Source organism: Hetaerina americana, unplaced genomic scaffold, assembly GCF_022747635.1.
Source record: "Hetaerina americana unplaced genomic scaffold, ioHetAmer1.1.p SCAF_37, whole genome shotgun sequence".
Taxonomy (NCBI): Eukaryota; Metazoa; Arthropoda; class Insecta; order Odonata; family Calopterygidae; genus Hetaerina; species Hetaerina americana.
The window spans coordinates 931,114-950,047 of NW_027286952.1; the positions used below are offsets into that span (position 1 = coordinate 931,114).

The following is an 18,934-nucleotide window of genomic DNA, read 5'->3' on the forward strand; positions in this document are numbered from 1 at the left end:
TACAATGGTTATTCAAAAATTATGGGTACAATGTCTAGGATCTTGCACCACCATCAGCTTTGTTCAGTGGTGGAATTAAAGTGATCACTGATGTTGACCAATTGTTGACGCGCATACTAGATCAGCCATGCTCACACCTTGTTCCCAAATTTCAATTATTTTACTTTACATTTCTAATTTTATTTTATTCTTTTATAGCTTCCTATTCACTGATTTTTCTTCAGGGCCAATTTGAAAAATATGCAATAAATATTATTAAACTTTGCACCAAAGAATTACTAGTAATATGTTTGAACACAATTTTGGAAAAATGTGTGATCACTAGTGAGGCTAAGATGCAAGACGAACGAGTGCCAGCAGGCACACAGGGAATCTGAGAATTCCCTCGCCTCGGCGCCCATCATGCCACAAGTCGGTCATTTTTTGGACCAATATTTTTGATTTTTGTGTCAATTACTCTATGCAAGGGGCTCGCTAGGCACGGTTCCACTGTACAAGTATCTCTCCCGATAACATTAATGTCCACGGGTGCTCTAACATGGGCATAATGAGAGTATCCTAGAAGATAGAAAATATTTGCCTCCAAAACAAATTTGGATAGCTATGAAGTTAATAACAGAAACTAAGTGTTGTTACAAAGTTAAAATTAGAATAACCTCATGAGATCTAAAACATATATACCTGAAGTACATGAATGTATCAACAGAAAAACGATCACTATCTGTTTAAGGAGCAAAATATTTTGAACTTAAATAGACATTGTACATTGTTACTAACTTAATTAGGGTACTCCTAAGCTGGCCTTTGCTAAAAACGCCCTCTACAAGATTTAAGTACCTACGTACACTGATGTCGACCCTCCCGGCTCTCCCATCCACTCTCGTCTAATGCACTTCCTTCGTTCATCCTCTCCAGTTATATTTCCAAACCATCTCAACACACATTTCCCAATCTTCGACACAACACACCTCCTTTCCCTCCACATCGCTCCCTAAAGGGAACTTAATATAGAAATTATTTAATGATAAATTTAAATTGTAAGTTATCCTAAACATTAAACCATTACAATGATTGACCAACACTAATGTGAACAATTGCCTTTCATATCTTTGGTAAGTTTGATCAAGTTAGCATGCTGATATTTTTAATTAATAGGCACGATCCCTGGTTCTCGTCAATAAGAAGACTCCTCAATTTACTCTTGATTAGATTCATCCTTCAAAATGATATTTTAAAAGAGAGAAAATCATTTCCCCGCAAACCTATCAAATCTCCTCATTATAACCAATCCAATCAGTAAATCCTGCTCCATCCCAAAGCCACTCCCATGCCCTGCAATAAACCAACATGTCAAACATGCCTGATTTTCAAAACACGAATCCCATTCATTCTCTCCCACCGATTCCCTACTCCTCGTGCATCTCCAGCAATGTGGTTCATCCCTTAAATTTCAGTTGAGGCTGCCCAATTCACACTTCCCACAAAAGGTGCAGCGGCTGGGAGACTTACGAGGCAGTGGCCAGGCCAGTGGACACCTCCACGACCGTGTCCGGCTGTGATGCACCGCCCACCTCCTCGAGCTCCGTGGCAACCACAGCACCGAGTTGCACAATGAGGCTCATCCTGCTGCCACCCACCCTCGCCGAGGTCATGGCTGTCGAGGGGGTGGGGGTGGCCACTCTTCGTGAGGTAGGTGACGGAGTGGTCGTCGTCGAGGCTGCACTGGTGGTGGTCCCATGGCGCCCTCCTCCTCCCCCACCCCCCACCACCTCCACCACCGATGGGGCCCACGTCTTGAACCAACGGCCGACACCAATGCACCACTGATCCTCCCTCACCTCAACAGGCCCTCAAAACTGGAAACGGCAGCCAATGCTCCACACTCAATGCTCCACACTGCAAGGAAAGGTCAAGCATGGCTGAGTCCAATCCCTTACACAGCCCCTTCAGGGTATCTCCAGCACTGCAAGAAGACTTTACAGGCCAGTGCCCCCCTCGTGCACACCTGTCTCATACTCCAAGGAATGAATGGTTTGACATTTAAGTATTACACAGGTAAACATATCTATTGGCATAAAATGGGAAGCAATCACGCCAGCCAACTCAAGGTGAAATCATCTCCCTTGATTTCAAACCTTCTACCTCGAAATCCTGCATTTGATGTTAACCAAAATGCCAAATGTGGTTTAAAGCAAAAGCTGTATCAAAATTCAAAGAATATAAAAGAAAATTAGCATTGCCATTGGATTCAGAAGAGGCCCTATGATATTCAGTGAGCAAGGGAAAGCTTCCCTTATAAATACCACCTAATGGTCACAAAACAGGAGTTACTTATTTATCAGTATTTAACATATTTACGTACAAAAATTTCATAACTGGAAGACACCCGAGATAATTCTGTGGGTTTTCCACCAGGTGTCAGTAAACCAAGCAGCCAATTTTTTGAGGCCGACCCTCCCAGTAACATTATGATACCGATCATCTGAGATCTGCTGGAATAGCCACAAAGACTTCACCCACATTTTCCAGGAAAGCACCAAATTATGGCATAAAGTTTACAGAGAAAAATGTGGATTTTCTTTCATTAACCACATTGAAACATCCTAACAAAGGTAGGTTGACCATGACAAGAGAATAATTTTAGAGGAAAGCAGGGAAACTGATGACAAGCCGTAAGAATAAATATCAAATGATATCAAACCTAACCAGAGAGCACCAATGCAAACATGTCACAGGAAATATTACGGTAAAAGGTATGAACAAGTGAAATCGTTTTTTTACTGTTGAAAAAACCAGTACAACTGCCAGTGGTTTCAACGTGCCTTCAAAATGGTCGTGCCAATGGATGGTCAGATGCCTTGGGAGTCCAAGAACTGAGTAACAAAGGTTGAGGAGAATACCTTTCATCTGGTTCATGCCACATGCCTCCCGGGGACCACTCCCGCCAGTTAAAACTCAGGAGTCACTGCAATGCACAACAAATTCCACCACTCTGAAATTTTGGGGGCTTTTAAAAGGAACAAGGAATCCTGGTCAAGGCTAATGATTGATTATACACACTGAAATTTCACCACATCAACACTGACATCCTTGGGGACTCACAGAAACTTTTTCAAGAGCCTTTGGATAATTAGTTATATTCTGAGGAAGAATAAAGCTTTGAAGTCACAGTCTTGAATGAAAATTAATCCAGGACTCACTATGTGAAAAATTTAATACTTTAATTTGAAGAATATTATAAAAAATTCAATTCTCATAACTACTTTGATTTATCAAATGTACACAATCTAACATTAAGAAAAATTTACAGTGCCAACAGAAGCCCAACTTCAATGATTTGTGATGAAAATAAAATGACTTCTGATTCAGAGATAGTGAGTTAAGTGAAACAGACCTAGCTGTCACTCTTGCCAAAACAGGAACCCATCATTGGTCTCTACTTGGGCAGTATGATTCATTGCATTTTATCAATTTGCTTTTGAGTGATTTTAACGAAGTGAACTCAAAAATTAAAAGTTAAATTGGTGGAATCAATCAACCCTAAATCCTAATTGAATTACAACTGGTGATTTCAATTCAGACTTTTTGATGAACTTTAGTCTTTAAATATTGGATCATATCTGCTGATGTCTTTTAATATTTTAATGAATAGCACTAAACTAACCTGAGGTAATAGAGGTAACTCCCAAACTGCTCTAGATTGAATCATGATGAATTTGGATCTGATGCATATTAAAACCAAAGTAATACAATCTCACTTATCTGATCTTTATCAGATATCCTCTTTGTAGAGTAGCTACTTCATGTTCCTCTGAGAGCAAAAATTTTTACAAGAGATGTATATCAGCATATCAGCTTAATGCCCACGCCAACCAAGTCTGATCTGTATAGTCTCACAACCTTTGATGATAGTTTGGAGAACGTCTGTTATCCCTATGAATATTATTTTGACATTTACTCCCCTCGAGTAATTAAAAAGACCAGAAACACTTTGTAGTCAATAGTTGTAGAAACCAAAGAGTTACAGATGAATTTCTATGCTGACTCAAGAAAAACGAAGGCGGCAACCATACTCTATAAAAACAAAAGTGTTCCAGCTGATCAGTTAGAATGTGTACCACTAACGAAAAGATACCACAAAATACTTTGAATTGCAAAAATTCACCTTTCGACAGTAACTTATACTGAATGCAAAAGAAGGCGTAGAAACATGGAATGATCAGTATAAACACAATCAAAACAGAAAAGTATAATACAAATAACGAGACATTATTATACAAGGTCTATTCAAAAAGTTGCTTTTTTTCTGTTGAAAAAGTTGGTAATTTTTCAATCCGGTTGTAGGTGTTGTGTCCACAGACATTTCTCCAAAAGCCGCCTTCACACTTTGTTGATTAGTTATGGCCATTTATGGTAAGTGGTGTTCATAGAGTTTGGCGAAAAATTGGATCCACAGAAATGAGCTCTGTGAAGGAGTAGCATCGTTTGGCGAAATTCTGCAAATCTTACACGAATTTTTGAGTAGATTACTATGGTGTTGATTATTTATGGTGAGGATGCTATGAAACATACGGCGTATTAAGAGAGATTAAAGAAGGGGTGGTAATCAGTGGAAGATGAAGAGCTATCCAGAAGACAATCAACGTCGACTGATGACCACCACGTCAAGAAAGTGAACCATCTGGTTTGTGCAAATCAACGTTTGACCGTCAGGGAAATTGCAGAAGAGTGTGGCAATTCAATTGGCACCTGCTTTGAAATCTTGACTGAAAAAATGAGGATGCACCAAGTCACTGCCAAATCGTGCCTTGCCTGATGACAGCAGACCAGAAGCATCAAGCCTGTCAGGCACTGTAAGATCGAGCTGAAGAGAATGAAACCTTCTTGCCCTGGACTACAACAGGTCACGGGTTTATGGATATGCCATCTTCTCAATAGATTGGTGAAATATCCCCCTGTCCCAAAAAACCTTGACAAATTTGCTCGTATTTTTAAGTGATTTAGACTTTTTCCAATGCAGAAGGAGTTGAGCATCTCATGAGCACCTACCTAAAGGCCAGACAGTTAATACAGAATGCTACCTGGGGTTATGGAAAGTCTTAGAGAGAGAAAAAGGCGAGAATGGCCTGAACTTTGGGGCAGCAGCTAGTGGTTTCTCCATGAAGAGCCACCGGCTCATTTGCCTCTCAGAACTTATTAAAATTTCAGCCAAAAACAAGGCCATTGTGCTTCCCCACCCACCCTACTCACCAGACCTGGTCTCATGCATCTTTCTCCAAACTAAAAAATGTTAAACAGAGGAGCTTAGGAGCATTCATTCTGGAAGAAGCATCACAGGAATGTTCCAAAAAGTAGAAACACCATCAGGATCAGTGGGAACGATGAGGAGGAGACTACTTTGAAGGGGACCCTGACCAAGAATTTGTCAGTGAAGTATTTTTTGTAATATATAAAATTTAAGCAATTTTGAACAGACATCATACATCAGTGAACTTTTCAAATTTCACAGTAAAGCATACACAAAAATTTTGTAACTGCAGTTTATACCTTTGCCATACCAACATACCTTTGCACAAAATAATTGTATTTTATAGTTGATTACACTCAGAGATAACCTATAAATCCTGCTCCATGGCTAAATACACCCCTATAAATATTTGAGGACTATGAACATCAGGGATCATAGTGAAAATAAGTATTCAAGTCCTCCCATCATATTCACAGAAAATCAATTTTGGCCTCACTAGATAACTTACAACGGAATTCGATTACCAAGTATGTTAAAATTAAAAACAGCACTTCAAAATCAATTGGAATTATCTTCATATAATTTTAAAAATTATGAGACATAATTTTTTAAGATTCTGTAAACCCTGATAATAATTTAATGCAACAAGTTTACAATGGAAAAGTTTGAAAGCCATTTTCTCTGAAGAATGTTCCGTAACATTTTGGGTGATTTTATAAAGATAAACATCTAGTCTTAAGGACACAGTGACCTTTAACGATAGTGAAATTAGGTGATTGGAGGCTGTGATTAAGAGGCAGTGGGTTGGAGTCTCAACACGCGTCTGTGTGCAAATCATTGCGTTTATAAGGCCCAAAATTATATTGGCCAGAGGTGAGGCTTCAATTAAAAGAAAAAGTGGTAAGCACAACTTTTTAAAGAATTAGTTACATGCATATTCATTTGGTAAAAATATTGACATGACAATGAATATCAAATTAACTTGTGTAAAATGTGGATGCAGGGGGCCTCAAGATATCGGTGCTGTCTAGTGTATTGACTCCCCACTCAGAGGGCCTGGGTTCAACTCCCAGAGATGGCATATTTTTCGGAACCTTCGGAAGGAGCGTTAAACCGTGGACCCCTTGAAGGGTCATTCATTTTTCAAATTTTATTTACAAAAATTTTATAAAAGAAGTATCAACAATGATAGAGAAATAAATTGGTATGAATAAAATGAACGCAAATAGTGACCCAAACCCAGATTACAGAAAAAATACACACCTCATTAAGTAAACTAAAGCCACACCAAGACCTAATGAATGACCCGAGGTAAATCTCTTGCAACAATACCCAAAATAATAAAATAAGAGGAAACAGACAATTAAAATAGAAGAGAGGCTGCGGTAAACAGAGAGAAGATGGACTGAGGACAAGGAAAGGGGAAGACCTAGAATGGACTTCATGGATGGCAAAAATAAATATATTAACACTTGAATGGGAAAGACCTGGCATTGATCAGTGAACTCCTAACAAAGAGATCATGCATTTCACCCTCAACTCTGCTGGTCAAGTTATAAGTCCTCCTGAGCCAGATAGTAGCTCTTCATGCAGTACTCATTTCTGCCTTCTCCACAAAGATTAATCTATTTACATGTCAGACTCCTGACTTGGGCAACATTTGCACATAATAGTCAATTGTGTATGCATTCAATCAATATTTAGGTTAAATGCATAAACATTTTGTGGCCATCGAGCCTTCCCTTTGGATGATGTACTTGTTTAATTTGTTCTTTCGATCTTGCCATAGGTCTTTAATCATGCAGATGATTTGGCATTGCATTTAAAATGCCTAGGTATCGCTTGAGTCAATCTATCACCGCCTAACTTGCTGAAATATTGTGGAATATCACAGCTATACCTTTCTTGTTTACACATTACTTTAATTCATCTTCAATGTTTCCAGCTTGTTTATATATGTAGTAATTTTCAACTGATAAGTCATACTACATAAAGCTTACTAATGGGGACATTTTTACAAGCAATGCATGTTCTTTAATCATATTCATTTGAGTCTTCAGCTCATCTCACATCTTCATCATGTTTGGAGAGAATGCACATTTTATTTATTTTAGGCAAGTCTTGTATTCCTAGTTGTTTCCCATTACAGTACATCAGATTCAACTGAAGCAAAAGAATCCACATGACATTAAGCCATACCTAATTCTTCAATTAACTCATCTGACAGCACAATACATGCAGCAACCTGCAACAAAGCTAATCAAAACCAATTCTCTCTGAACTTCAATGCTCGGTATTTCCCCACGAGAAACTCTTTTATACACTATGATGAAAATCCATGAGCGAGTGTTGCCCTTGGTTCTATATTACATAAGGTAGTCACCTACATAAATGTCAATGCATCAGTAATCAAGTGGGCTTTGATAGGTGCCTACGGTGATTGCCCCATGAGATCACAATTCACTAGATTGCTCTCTTTAATCATCAAAAAGATACCATTTCACTGTTTTCTTGAATGTACTTGCTATTGAATTAAAATACTTGATGGTTACAAAGAATGTTTAAGCAGTAGATTTGGCACTACACAATGGTGCACCCAAGAATAATAACCTAAGAAATGACATATCGAAACAGTAAATAGCTCACAAATTCTTCATTGCCTCATTCAATTTGGTAAAAGGAATTGTCCATTTATAATAGCATAAACATGACAGGGTAATAATTAGAGTATCTCTTGATAATCAATGGTATTCAACAAGGAATGTCAGAAGAACAGATTTGGCAAATCAAGATTGTGCGCACACAAACAAATACCGATCAAATCACATACAGGGACACAATGTCTCACGAATACTTCAGGGATCGAGATGGTACAGGCTTTCCACCAAATATTTTTCAGAGGTATCTCGATCCTTACTTGAGGTGCTTAGTGGAGGGCACTTTGAGTGTGTACGCCATCCATCGGATGGGACGTTAAGCAGCAGACCCCTTGGCACCATTCGCAAAGAGTAGGCTAATGCCGACACTGGGTTTCTCTCCACCCTTCATCCTTTCCTATCCATCCCCTATGGCACAAATGACCTCAGCTGTCGGTCGCCTCCTTCCCCTAAATACTACTTCTATAGATTCTTCATTATTTATTTCAAAGTGGTTATTTACATCCCACATTCATTAATATGCTCCCTCGTGGATTTAATCTAAACATTACCGTTTTGTTTCGGGCATACTTTGCGATTTTGCTCAAAGGACAAATGCCAATGAAAGCAAAGTATAAAAAATAAAATGTTAAAGAGCTCAGGATTGAAATAAACTAAATATATGCCTCATATATAACATAGGTATTGCTAAACAACATCAATAATTATGTTGCACTAATAAAATAGGCAAGGTCAGCGTAGTTCTAACAAGAACCTTTTTTGAAGAACCAATATTGCTAGCTTCACCTCACATGCTTCTACTCTACCCATCTGGTTATTTTCAATTCAAAATAATAAGTGTTTAACACACTCCTACACTCAAATTTTATGATTTCAATATGCCAGGTGAAGATCACCGATGTAAACAAACTGTATTGAGCATTCATAGCCAGGTGGAGTTTCAAAGGCAGGGGGGGAGGGGGGGGGTTCCCACCCAGGCCAGAGTGCGAGTCTGACCCCTCCGTGGAGTATCACTCCATCAGAGAAACTCATTTCTAGTAGTTTTGGGCAGTGAGACTCATTTCAGACGCTACCATAGCACAGGCAGATGAACTCTGCAGGTGTTAAGCAGTTTGTAAAAGCCCTTGTTGTCCACTGTACACAACTATGGAAAATTTACGGAATAAACACTAGTAACAAATTGAATTTATCAACACAGAATGAAAAACCTATCAAACTGCCTACATGGTGCATACACATAGGATTATTTTAATAAACATACATCATTAAGATGATGTACTTCAGAAGTGGGAAATGTAAAATAATATTTAAACAAATCATGGGAATAGCAATTTCATATACAATGATGGATGATGTACTGAAAATATTTTGAATCCCCTTAGATATTTCACTGATAACCATTTACCAACACTATTGTATCACCTGTTTGATTAATTAAAGAGTGGAGTGCAACCAAACCAATGTGCCATGAAAGAGTGGCACGAAAAATTTAACCACAACGTCCTGTTTATGGGAAAATGGTAACATAGGGCTCCGCTGATGGCAGAAGACGTACACCCTTTTACGCCCTTCTCCACATAGAATTCTACGCGGAAAAGCTAAGTGCCTTCATTCATCATGAAGGATTTCCACCACGTTACGCCAATAACTGTGTCATTGGGTTACACGGCCAAAAGCTTGTAAACTGTGCCTTCACATTGCCAAAATCATCTCATTATTTTGGCAGTCTCTATTACAGGATGAAAAATGTATCAATCTTTTTCTGAGTAAGAGCTCTTGGCAACTTTCACAATTTATCTTGTATATCAATTCAATAGAACGCATCAAAAAAGGAAGCACAAGTCCTTCTCTTTAGCTTAACTGTTTATTCATAATGTATTTTATTTGGAATCAAAAGATATCCGAGATATATATTTTTGTATTTTTGAAAATGGATGACAATATGAGTCGCAAAATAATTAAGGTATAATTTGCAGAGATTAAGCTTGGTAAACGAAGGCATTCCATCATTTATAGACATTTCCCCGCAAAGTTTTTCCTGTTCCAGTCGTTTGAACGCCCTAGTTACAATGCTGGCGGTGTTGAATATTTTTCAGTGATATCTCAATCCCTACTTGAGGTGCTTCGTGGATGGCTCTTAGAGTGTGTACGCCATCCGTCGGATGGGACGTTAAACTGCGGACCCCTTGGCGCCTTTCGTAAAGAGTAGGCCCATGCCGATGCCGGGTTTCTCTCCACCCTTCATCCTTTCCTGTCCATCCTCTATGGCCTCGCAAATGACCTCAGGTGTCGGTCGCCTCCTTCCCCTAAATACTACTACTACTACTCCAATGGCTAGCTCATGTTTGCATTTGCATATATTTTCATTGTATTAAGTTTAATTTTCAGTCACTCAAAGTAATGGGTAAACACTTTCCTTAAAATCAGAGAAATCATCAAATACATGAGCCTAAAAGTAAAATAAAGAGAATAGTGGAACACAGACCATACAAAGAGGATTACACAAAATTTGGATTGGTGTGCTCCAACAATTATTCTGAGCCTGGAAAGGGTTGGCCTCACACAACACTATCTTCCCTCGCCATAGAAGCAACTTACAATATCATGAGAATGGATTGATAGAGCCAAACCACCTCATACAATTAATGAATCACTCATTTTACCAGTTTAGAGGAAATTGTCACCACTGTGCTTAGAATCTAAAAATTTGAAAACAACCCCTTTCAGACATTAGGATCCGCTAGCACACCAAAAGCATGTCAGCATTGAAATGACACTGGCCCAGAAAATTTGTAAAAAATAGAAATTTTTCCTGAAAAATAAATAAAAAGATTCATAGGAATCTTTATATTCTTTGTATAATTATTTTTTATATTTATTTATAATTAGCAGCAGCTGTCAGCTAATTGCACGAATTTTGTTTCCTGATGAGAAATGTTTGAAAAAGAATTATTATTTTTCGGCATAGAACTGGGGATAAAGCCTTGATGGTGATCAGTGGATGCTTTGATGCAAACGAAACTTGTGGAAAAATTTACATGAATGCCTGCACTCATGGCGCAGATGCAATGACAGACAGGAAGGGTCACAGGCCTGACAGCCAAAGTTTGGCCCTAAAACTCTCGTGTTCAAATAATACACTGCTTTAATCATGAGGAATCTGTCATGTCAAATAATGGCCTACAGAATTAACATACACACTTGATAGCTTCATACAAATTGCAAACATGATCGTAACAATAGCATATTTGCCAATTGTTTTTGATGAAATGAGATATGAGCATCAATATTAGCTGTTCTCCACTGAGAGGAAAATGTTCGTCCAGATTCTAGAAACTATTAAAGTTAAAATTAAAAATGTCTTTTAAGGGAAATCTCTTATGATTTAACCGAGTAGGCTGAGACCATTCCTCATTCTAATCTTCTGTATACTTACGGTGGATATAAAAGCTACTCACTCATCCCTCTCTGCGAGGTGATTCTGCACAAATTGCAATGATTCAAACTGTGTGATGGGCTTGAAGAATGACCATAGCTGACAAATTTGAACACCTAAGCGAAATTGATAGAAAGGTCCAAGGACTGCACGAGAATATACTAAAACTTGCAATAACAAAATTAACCAATTCAAAAACAAAATATAACTTGAGAGAGGTGTTTTGAAACATGGCTATCATAAATTATTTAGCCCGTTTAGTCACTGTAATCCTTCCTATTAAAGAACCAGTTTGGCTTTTCTATCAGTGCCTACACAAGTTTGAGAGAAATCTTCACCTCCGCCTTGAATTAAAGGACTCGGATTCGAATGGGTTCAAAACAATTGCACCTTTATTGAATTACATGGTATTCATCTCATCAGAGGGAGAAAAGGAGAAGGAATCACGACTTAGAAGTAATTATAAATTTTAACTGTCTCAATTTGAGGTAACATCAAAAAAGGAGTTTCCACACACTAGTGTAAAATCTATTAACATTTTGTTAACACTAGCTACAACTTACACGTGAGAAAGTCTCTCTTCTATGCTCACTACCAAGAACTTCAAGAGAACGTCACTGAAAAGTCTCAAACATGAATTGCATGTGTCCCTAGTGGCCACGGTTCCAGCTGAGAGAGAAAGTAGTGATCACATAGTCAAGCCCACGTACCTAACTGAAATAAGAAGAAAGTATAAGCGTAACTGTGGAAAAAAAAATTGTGTTGGTGGTGATGATGGAGGGATTTTTAACCTTGACCTCAAGAGAAGCATAATGAGTGTTTAGTTACCTTTTCATACAAACAGGACATGGGGTGATTAGAGTGAAAGAGAAAGAAGCAAAGACATTAGAGCTTTAGAGAGTTCTTCAGCTGCAAATGTTATTCACCCCAAATTGAGTTTGGGAGGGGGATGGAGCACTTGATGCATGAAACAAAATTTTCTACAATTGAATCATGGGTTGGTTTGTTCATTAGTTTTACCTGGACTTCAACGTTAAATTCATCAATAGAAAGAACATTTACCATCAGAAGGTGATTTGAGAAGTTCCAAGGCGCAAATCCAGGCGATGCCTCTGGACTCTGTTCGAATCAAGGAAGCATGATTTTTGCAAGAGTACCACATCTTCACCACGTGAGGCCAGAGGAGGTGCTGGCTCCCTTTTCATTATTGTGCCAACGTGATGGATGCACTAACGTTTCATCTAAGGTGCACTCTCCCCAATCAAGATGAGTCTCAGTATTTAATACCCGGCTAGCGATGTGGGGATTGCTAACGAACCAAAGAATGAATAAGCTGCTTGTAACTGTCTTGATTCTAAAGTACTTCTTAATTGGCATGCACAATATTGTTTTCAATAACAAATGCACACATGTTAGGCATTTGTTTAAAAATATTTTACCGAATAGGGTTTCAATAAAAATATTAGAGCTGTTCACCATGCAGCCGTGATGTGTTTTCATTTTGTCACCTAGACAACCCCGGAGTGGCAACAACCAATGGAAGAATTTGAAGGAAAGGTGCTCAACTCAGGCCCGCTCCGCCGGTATGTTGAGGATATCTTTTGGTGCAAGGCCACGTGGAAAGGATGCCCTCCTCCACCAATTCCTCCTGCATATCAATGGCCAACACCTGAACATCTTCACCCATTCACGTTGGAATTGGAAAGCCTGGACAAGCTAAGCCACCTCAAAACAACCTTCCGCCAAAATGGATACGGTGATCGCGATATCTCGTTGGCCCTTGCCATGTGTATCCTCGGTATCCATGACATTGGGGAGGCACAAAGCAGGGCCATCCACAGAGCACCAGGAAAAACAGAGATTTCTTCGTCTGAGCCAAGGACCCAATTGGTCCAAAGACCCCAGCCATTCATTTACTGGGCCCCTTGTACATGTGGAGACGTCTACATTGGAGAGACTATTGAAACCAGAGTGAAGGAACACCATTCAGCCACCGCTGAACATAGCAGCGGGATGTACCGCTCCATTCAATTTGATGTAACGAAGTTAAATCCTTGATTTATTTGTTACAGAGACCGAGTAATCAAAGAAGCCTTTATACTATGGATGGAGAGTTAGAAGTTCAATAGAGATTCTGGCAATTCCTTCAACAACACGTGGAAACTGGCGCTGCAGAATGTCATAGAAGGAAGGAAAAGAACAAAGTGCCAAGGAGACCAACCGGGAGGCTCCAACATCTTTCCCTCCATCACAAGCCACCTTACCCACGCAGAAAAATATAATATTTGGTTGTGATTTTATAAATTCCCTACCCTCAGGGAAGAGGAAAGGTACACATTTTTTAAGACTGGCATTATGCATGCCTATCTGAAATTACTGACTTTTGGCAAAACTGTTTTTGATGCACTTGTACTTAATTGATCACTTTCATGCATTGCACTAATTAATGATAGACATAAGCAAATTCACAAAACATTAATATAATGACCAACTTGTTAAAAATTAGAAGTGTTAACAATTATTCCACCATAGCAATAGCTATGATGTGTTTTATAGCTCCTGTTCTGAATAGGAGCTCTACATCAAATTTCCCTCCAATACATTTTCATATTGTTAATACAAAAATGGAATTGGTAAAACTAATTTGAAAACAGAAATTTCTGCAAACAACAAGGCCATACATGCCAAATGTTATTAGAATCGGTCCTGGTGGTACACATGTATGAGCCAATCGTGCAGAAATCTGCAAAATTAATAACAATTTTAGAGCCATATTTTTGCCCTGTTTGTATGTGGTCTTCTTAATTCAGAAGTAAAGTGACCTCCATGAAAGTGTGCTCAAGCAAGAAAATCCAAAAATAAGAAAACTAATTTTATAACTACCATACTATAACACGCTAGAACATCTAATAAAAAGGTTCAAGACCCTGTGGTAAGATGAAGGACAAGGAACGAAGAGGTGGCCACAGTTACCCAAAGGGTGATGGCCCGAGTAATTTGGAGCAGCCTACCAATGAAATGAACATGGTTGGCCAGGCTGCTGCGAAATAGTTACAGGAAGCCTCAATCACACTTCTGGACAGCGCTATTCCGATTGAAGTTAAGTTAAGCTGTTCTAATCATGCACATCAAGGGATCATATTAAGAGTTTACTCTATCCATAAATTCTATGGTTCGGTAAGTTAATTTAAAAATAATATAAACTTGAAATTCATTATTATGAAAGAAAATTTACTAAAGTAGGTTTTATAGAAAGGACAAGACTGGACACACACAATTACTTGCCACTTCTAACATATCAAAACCTGACACACTTTTCACGCTCAATTCTCAATACTGTCCTTCAATTACGCATATAATCATACCCTGGTCTGATTTAATGTGTAATTCAATTGCAGTCTGCTTCTACAAGTCTATTACGGCAACATATAGATTACGCTCGGGAAAGACAGGAAATTCTCTCAGTCAACCCTGTGGAGTGGGCTGTGCATGATGCTGCATGAGCATCATCACCAATTCAGAAGATTTTTCTCGACCGACCCACCGAGAGGTGACACAGCTTCCAGACCAACTCCAAACCAAAATGTACACAACTTCTTGCATAAAACTTCCAACACACAACCAATACAATGAGAACAAAGACCTTTCAACTGCTTCAAAGAATTAGACGATCTGCTTTTAATTGTCGAGTCTTTTCACAAAAAAACGTTAAATTCCTCTCTAAACTACAAATTATATTCATTGGTTATGATATTAATAGAATATGACAGCCATTAAGAATAATATAGTCGAAGGAACTGGTACTCAACCTGATACTATTAACACATTTCGGATCACTGGAAAAACATAAGAGCTAACAAAATTGGAGTAGATTGCCTGAGCTCATAGTTTATGGCTTGCGTCCCAGCATAGAAGACAAATATTGATAAAGAGGACACTCGCTCGCACCACCCGAATCCAACGAGCATCCATCGCCCACGATTACTTTTATTGGACAATAACAAAGAAAATATCAACATTACACACGTGCTAGATTTCTCACACACACACCAAATCCAACTAATTAGGTTATATTAGACGTTTAACACAATGACCGCCCGAATGACTCCCCTATGTGATTTCGAAATGAACAAGTCCTCGCACAATCCACACCCTATTCTGAGGGGGGCTCTGTGAGATTCTCATCGGATCGCGAACCATGGAATCATCCAAACAACGATGCCCTCCGTCGCAGCAGGGACATTCCCTCCCCCGCAAGCACCGCAGTCCCTCCCTCGCATTCCTCCGGTCGCGGATCGACTCGCACGCAAAACACCACAACCCCTCTCCTTCCTTTTAAAATCCCAGCCTTTTCAACATCAAAGCCTCCTCTCCCTCTCCGCCTCGGACATCGTAGTAGTCACACTGACTCAAGTAAGCCCTCGAACAAATCCGACACACTCCATCGCAACATCCGACAACGTCGCAGAATAAAATAGAGAGTTAGGAAGGGAAGGTGGGGGGGGGGGGATAATGGGCGGAAAGGGAGCTCCGGTTCACGGAGCGAGGCACACTTGGCAACGTCGGGCACTGCCTGGACATTTCATCTTTCGTTTTTTCTCCTCTCCGGCCGCCCATTCCCTCCCCCCCCCCTTAGCGAAAACCCGTCCGCGGCCCAGGAAACTGCCGTCGTCCAATCCACACACACTCTTGGGTACGTTCCGATTTCGGTCGTCTATATACACATTGAAGTCACTGCAATCCGCCAGCCGACGCGGAATATAATCATTTTTTTCCACTGGAGACCTAGCGAAACAAAACTACTTCACTGCAACACGAAAAACCCAAGGTGGCCAGGAACACCTTAGTATTTTTATCTCGGTTGGAATACGACGAGGGAGATTAAAGATCGATTATGTTGCAGAAAACATAATAGAAGTATGGTCGTCAGACGACGGGAAATTTCTTGAAAGATATTTGTTCATTCCCTTAACTTTTACCCAACGGGAATGTTTCCCATTTTAAATCTAGGGAGTTCCTCGAGTGGACTGGCGCCCCGGCAGGGATGTTACTATTCAACACTAAGGGAATCTGTCAGACCTAATGCATCTAGGTCCAAACACAGTTATGCGGATCATGAAATGGGGAGGGTAAATCTAAAGGCGAAGGTGGCCAGTTTTATGTTATCCGGTTTTTGTTGCTATGAAACATACACACGAATAGAGCATATTGGCGGGCGTTAAGTATATAGTAAACGATTAGACCGGCCGAACCGCATGCAATTGGAAATGCCCGGGGCACAACAAATCTCAACACTATTCAAAGCAGCAATTCGGCAAACCAGCCAGGTGAGCCATAGAATACCTTCTTCAATTTTGACCTATAACAGCCTCTTAAGATATACATGCTGTGGAAATGACTTAAATTATACCGCTCTCTGATAAGTCAAGGACATAAACAAGGAAAAGGAATTAACTCAACCAATCATAATGGTTGTCATAAACACGTTTTCAGCGCAAAAATCAGTTGGCTGAAGGATCGCAAACGGCGTAAAACTAAAAAGAACAGAGGTGAAACTACCTTTGAAATTCTGACCGCTCCACTTAAGTTATAAATACAGTAAATAACGTGTACGTCGCCGTAGGGAGCAAAAGAAAGTACAAATACGATGGTTTGTTGTTAATTATATACAGGAGAAAATGATGCCGATTTCCGTCAAAGGAGAAAACATTTACTGACATATAAACAGATACAAACAAACAAACCCTTAACAAAATAAACCATTCGAAATGCCTATCATTTCCGGATCAATTGAAAGTAATTCTGAAATGTATCTAAAAACCGTTAGTTATACCGACTGCACCAAGTCGTTAATTACAAAAGGTAAAATCGAACGTTGTGTACTGAGGCTCTGAGATTATCGATCCTGACACAAACGACCAAGACATTGATGGCGAAGAGTCGAGAGGAGCAACATAACACACGGCATTCTGAAAGCGAGTGAGCCCACCCCTCCCCACTTCTCCCAACTCCTACATAGCCAAGCAGCTGCCAGTATCCACGACGGCCAGTGACGTCATACACGACTTTCTTCCCGTCCCTCGATATCTCTCTCTAAATTGTGTGGTTCCCCATTCCAATAGCTATTCCTCCACCTCTCTCCTCGCACGTCTACTCGTCCCCTGACTTCCAAGAGGGTCGGTCGACGAGGCTCGCTCGGGATGTGGGGGGCGGGAAGGATGGAAAATCAATCTAAGCGGAGCGTGCGCGCGAACAGTAAACGACGGACTGGGAACGTCAGACGGGGACTGTTTCGTTACCTAGTTAACCCTCGATGGAAGAAATTAAGTCAGCATTATCCATCAAAATAAAGAGTTGCAGCGGCCTAACCAAATTTTCTTTACAACAGCCTAACAACCATTACCAAGGTGCGCCCATAATCATAAGAGAAGGCGGCGGCGGAAAATAAACATCGATATTTTTCGAGTTTCCACGTTAAATTACGGCTGTCGGGACTGACATATTCCGTCACACGTATTAATATGGAATGTTTACGTCAATTCATCACACGTTTCGTGAAGAAATGAGGTAAAGAATTAAAAAAAAAGGAAGTCATTCACTACTATTGTACAAAGGGTGGTAAATTTTGCCTTTAATTGGACCAGAAAATGAACTCCAATTACAGAAGGCGCTTATTTTATTTTTCAGATAAATTGTGCCCCACAATGATAAGGGTTTACCAAATAATAAACTGTGGTTGCTTTCAACTGAATACCTAATAGAATTACATCCTTCAAAATTAGGTTAAGTGACTTAACTGCTCGATGATAAAGATTAAAAATGGACATACAATACCACTATTACATACTTAAGGAAATCCATCAAAGGCAGTCGCTTGACTTGTTCTCCCCTGCAGTTGTTCGCAATAAAAATCATGTTATCCCGAAACTCATTGAATCAAGAGCTAAATTAATACGTCTACTACACAAGAACTGCTCAAAATTCGCAAACAAATACAGCCTAACACCCAGTTTAAAAGCAAGTGAGCCATGCTGGAGTAATCAACATTATTTTTAAGACTGTCCTCCTTCACAGATTTAGTACTTATATAGCCCACATACCACTCACAAAACAATCTTTAGAATTAGTGAAATTGTTAACAAGCACAAGGGTACTTTGATGGGTCACAAATAAGAGAATTAAAAAATAATCCTTACCTGTGACTGACAGCAAATTCGTGATACACTTCAAAAGTTGATGTAAACACTTCCATTTCTGCTGGTACGATGCAACGGCAACCTGGAGATATCCCTTCCTCTGGCAGAAAAGCTCGTTGCAAAGGACGTTTTTGAGATGTTGCTCCTTAATTGTCCATTTTTCCGATAATAATTTGGAAATGTTAGCATCTCTCTCACATATCCAACCAAACTAAAGATGGCGGCCATTCAGATGTCCAAACAAAGGTGCACATAGCTACGTCCACGGACTCTGTTCACATAGCCTCAGACCCAGGTAGATGTAAAATAGTTATTAGATGTCGCGTTTGGTGGCAGCACGTTTCAGTATGACGCTCAATCCAGAACATTATTGCAATCATTACGATTATTACGATGA

The 18,934-nt window shown here is 39.5% G+C and overlaps 1 protein-coding gene across 5 annotated transcripts in view; it reads right to left on the bottom strand.

Annotated features, from left to right (window-relative positions):
- The window catches only part of LOC139691535 (inactive histone-lysine N-methyltransferase 2E-like), a 73,803-nt gene extending 55,041 nt beyond the window's left edge, over positions 1-18,762 (bottom strand). For 3 of the 5 annotated variants that reach the window (XM_071589403.1, XM_071589404.1, XM_071589400.1), the window contains exons 1-2: positions 18,538-18,762; positions 1,510-1,896 (exon numbers count right to left, since the gene is read on the bottom strand). In XM_071589403.1, coding sequence (XP_071445504.1) covers positions 1,510-1,652 — 143 coding nt within the window. In that variant the 5' untranslated portion in view covers positions 1,653-1,896; positions 18,538-18,762. Of the gene's footprint in view, positions 1-1,509; positions 1,897-2,900; positions 2,966-3,664; positions 3,704-12,403; positions 14,301-18,537 lie in introns of those variants that run through there. The other 2 variants (XM_071589401.1, XM_071589402.1) reach the window with 2 other exon arrangements.
- Between the last annotated feature and the right edge of the window lie 172 nt (positions 18,763-18,934).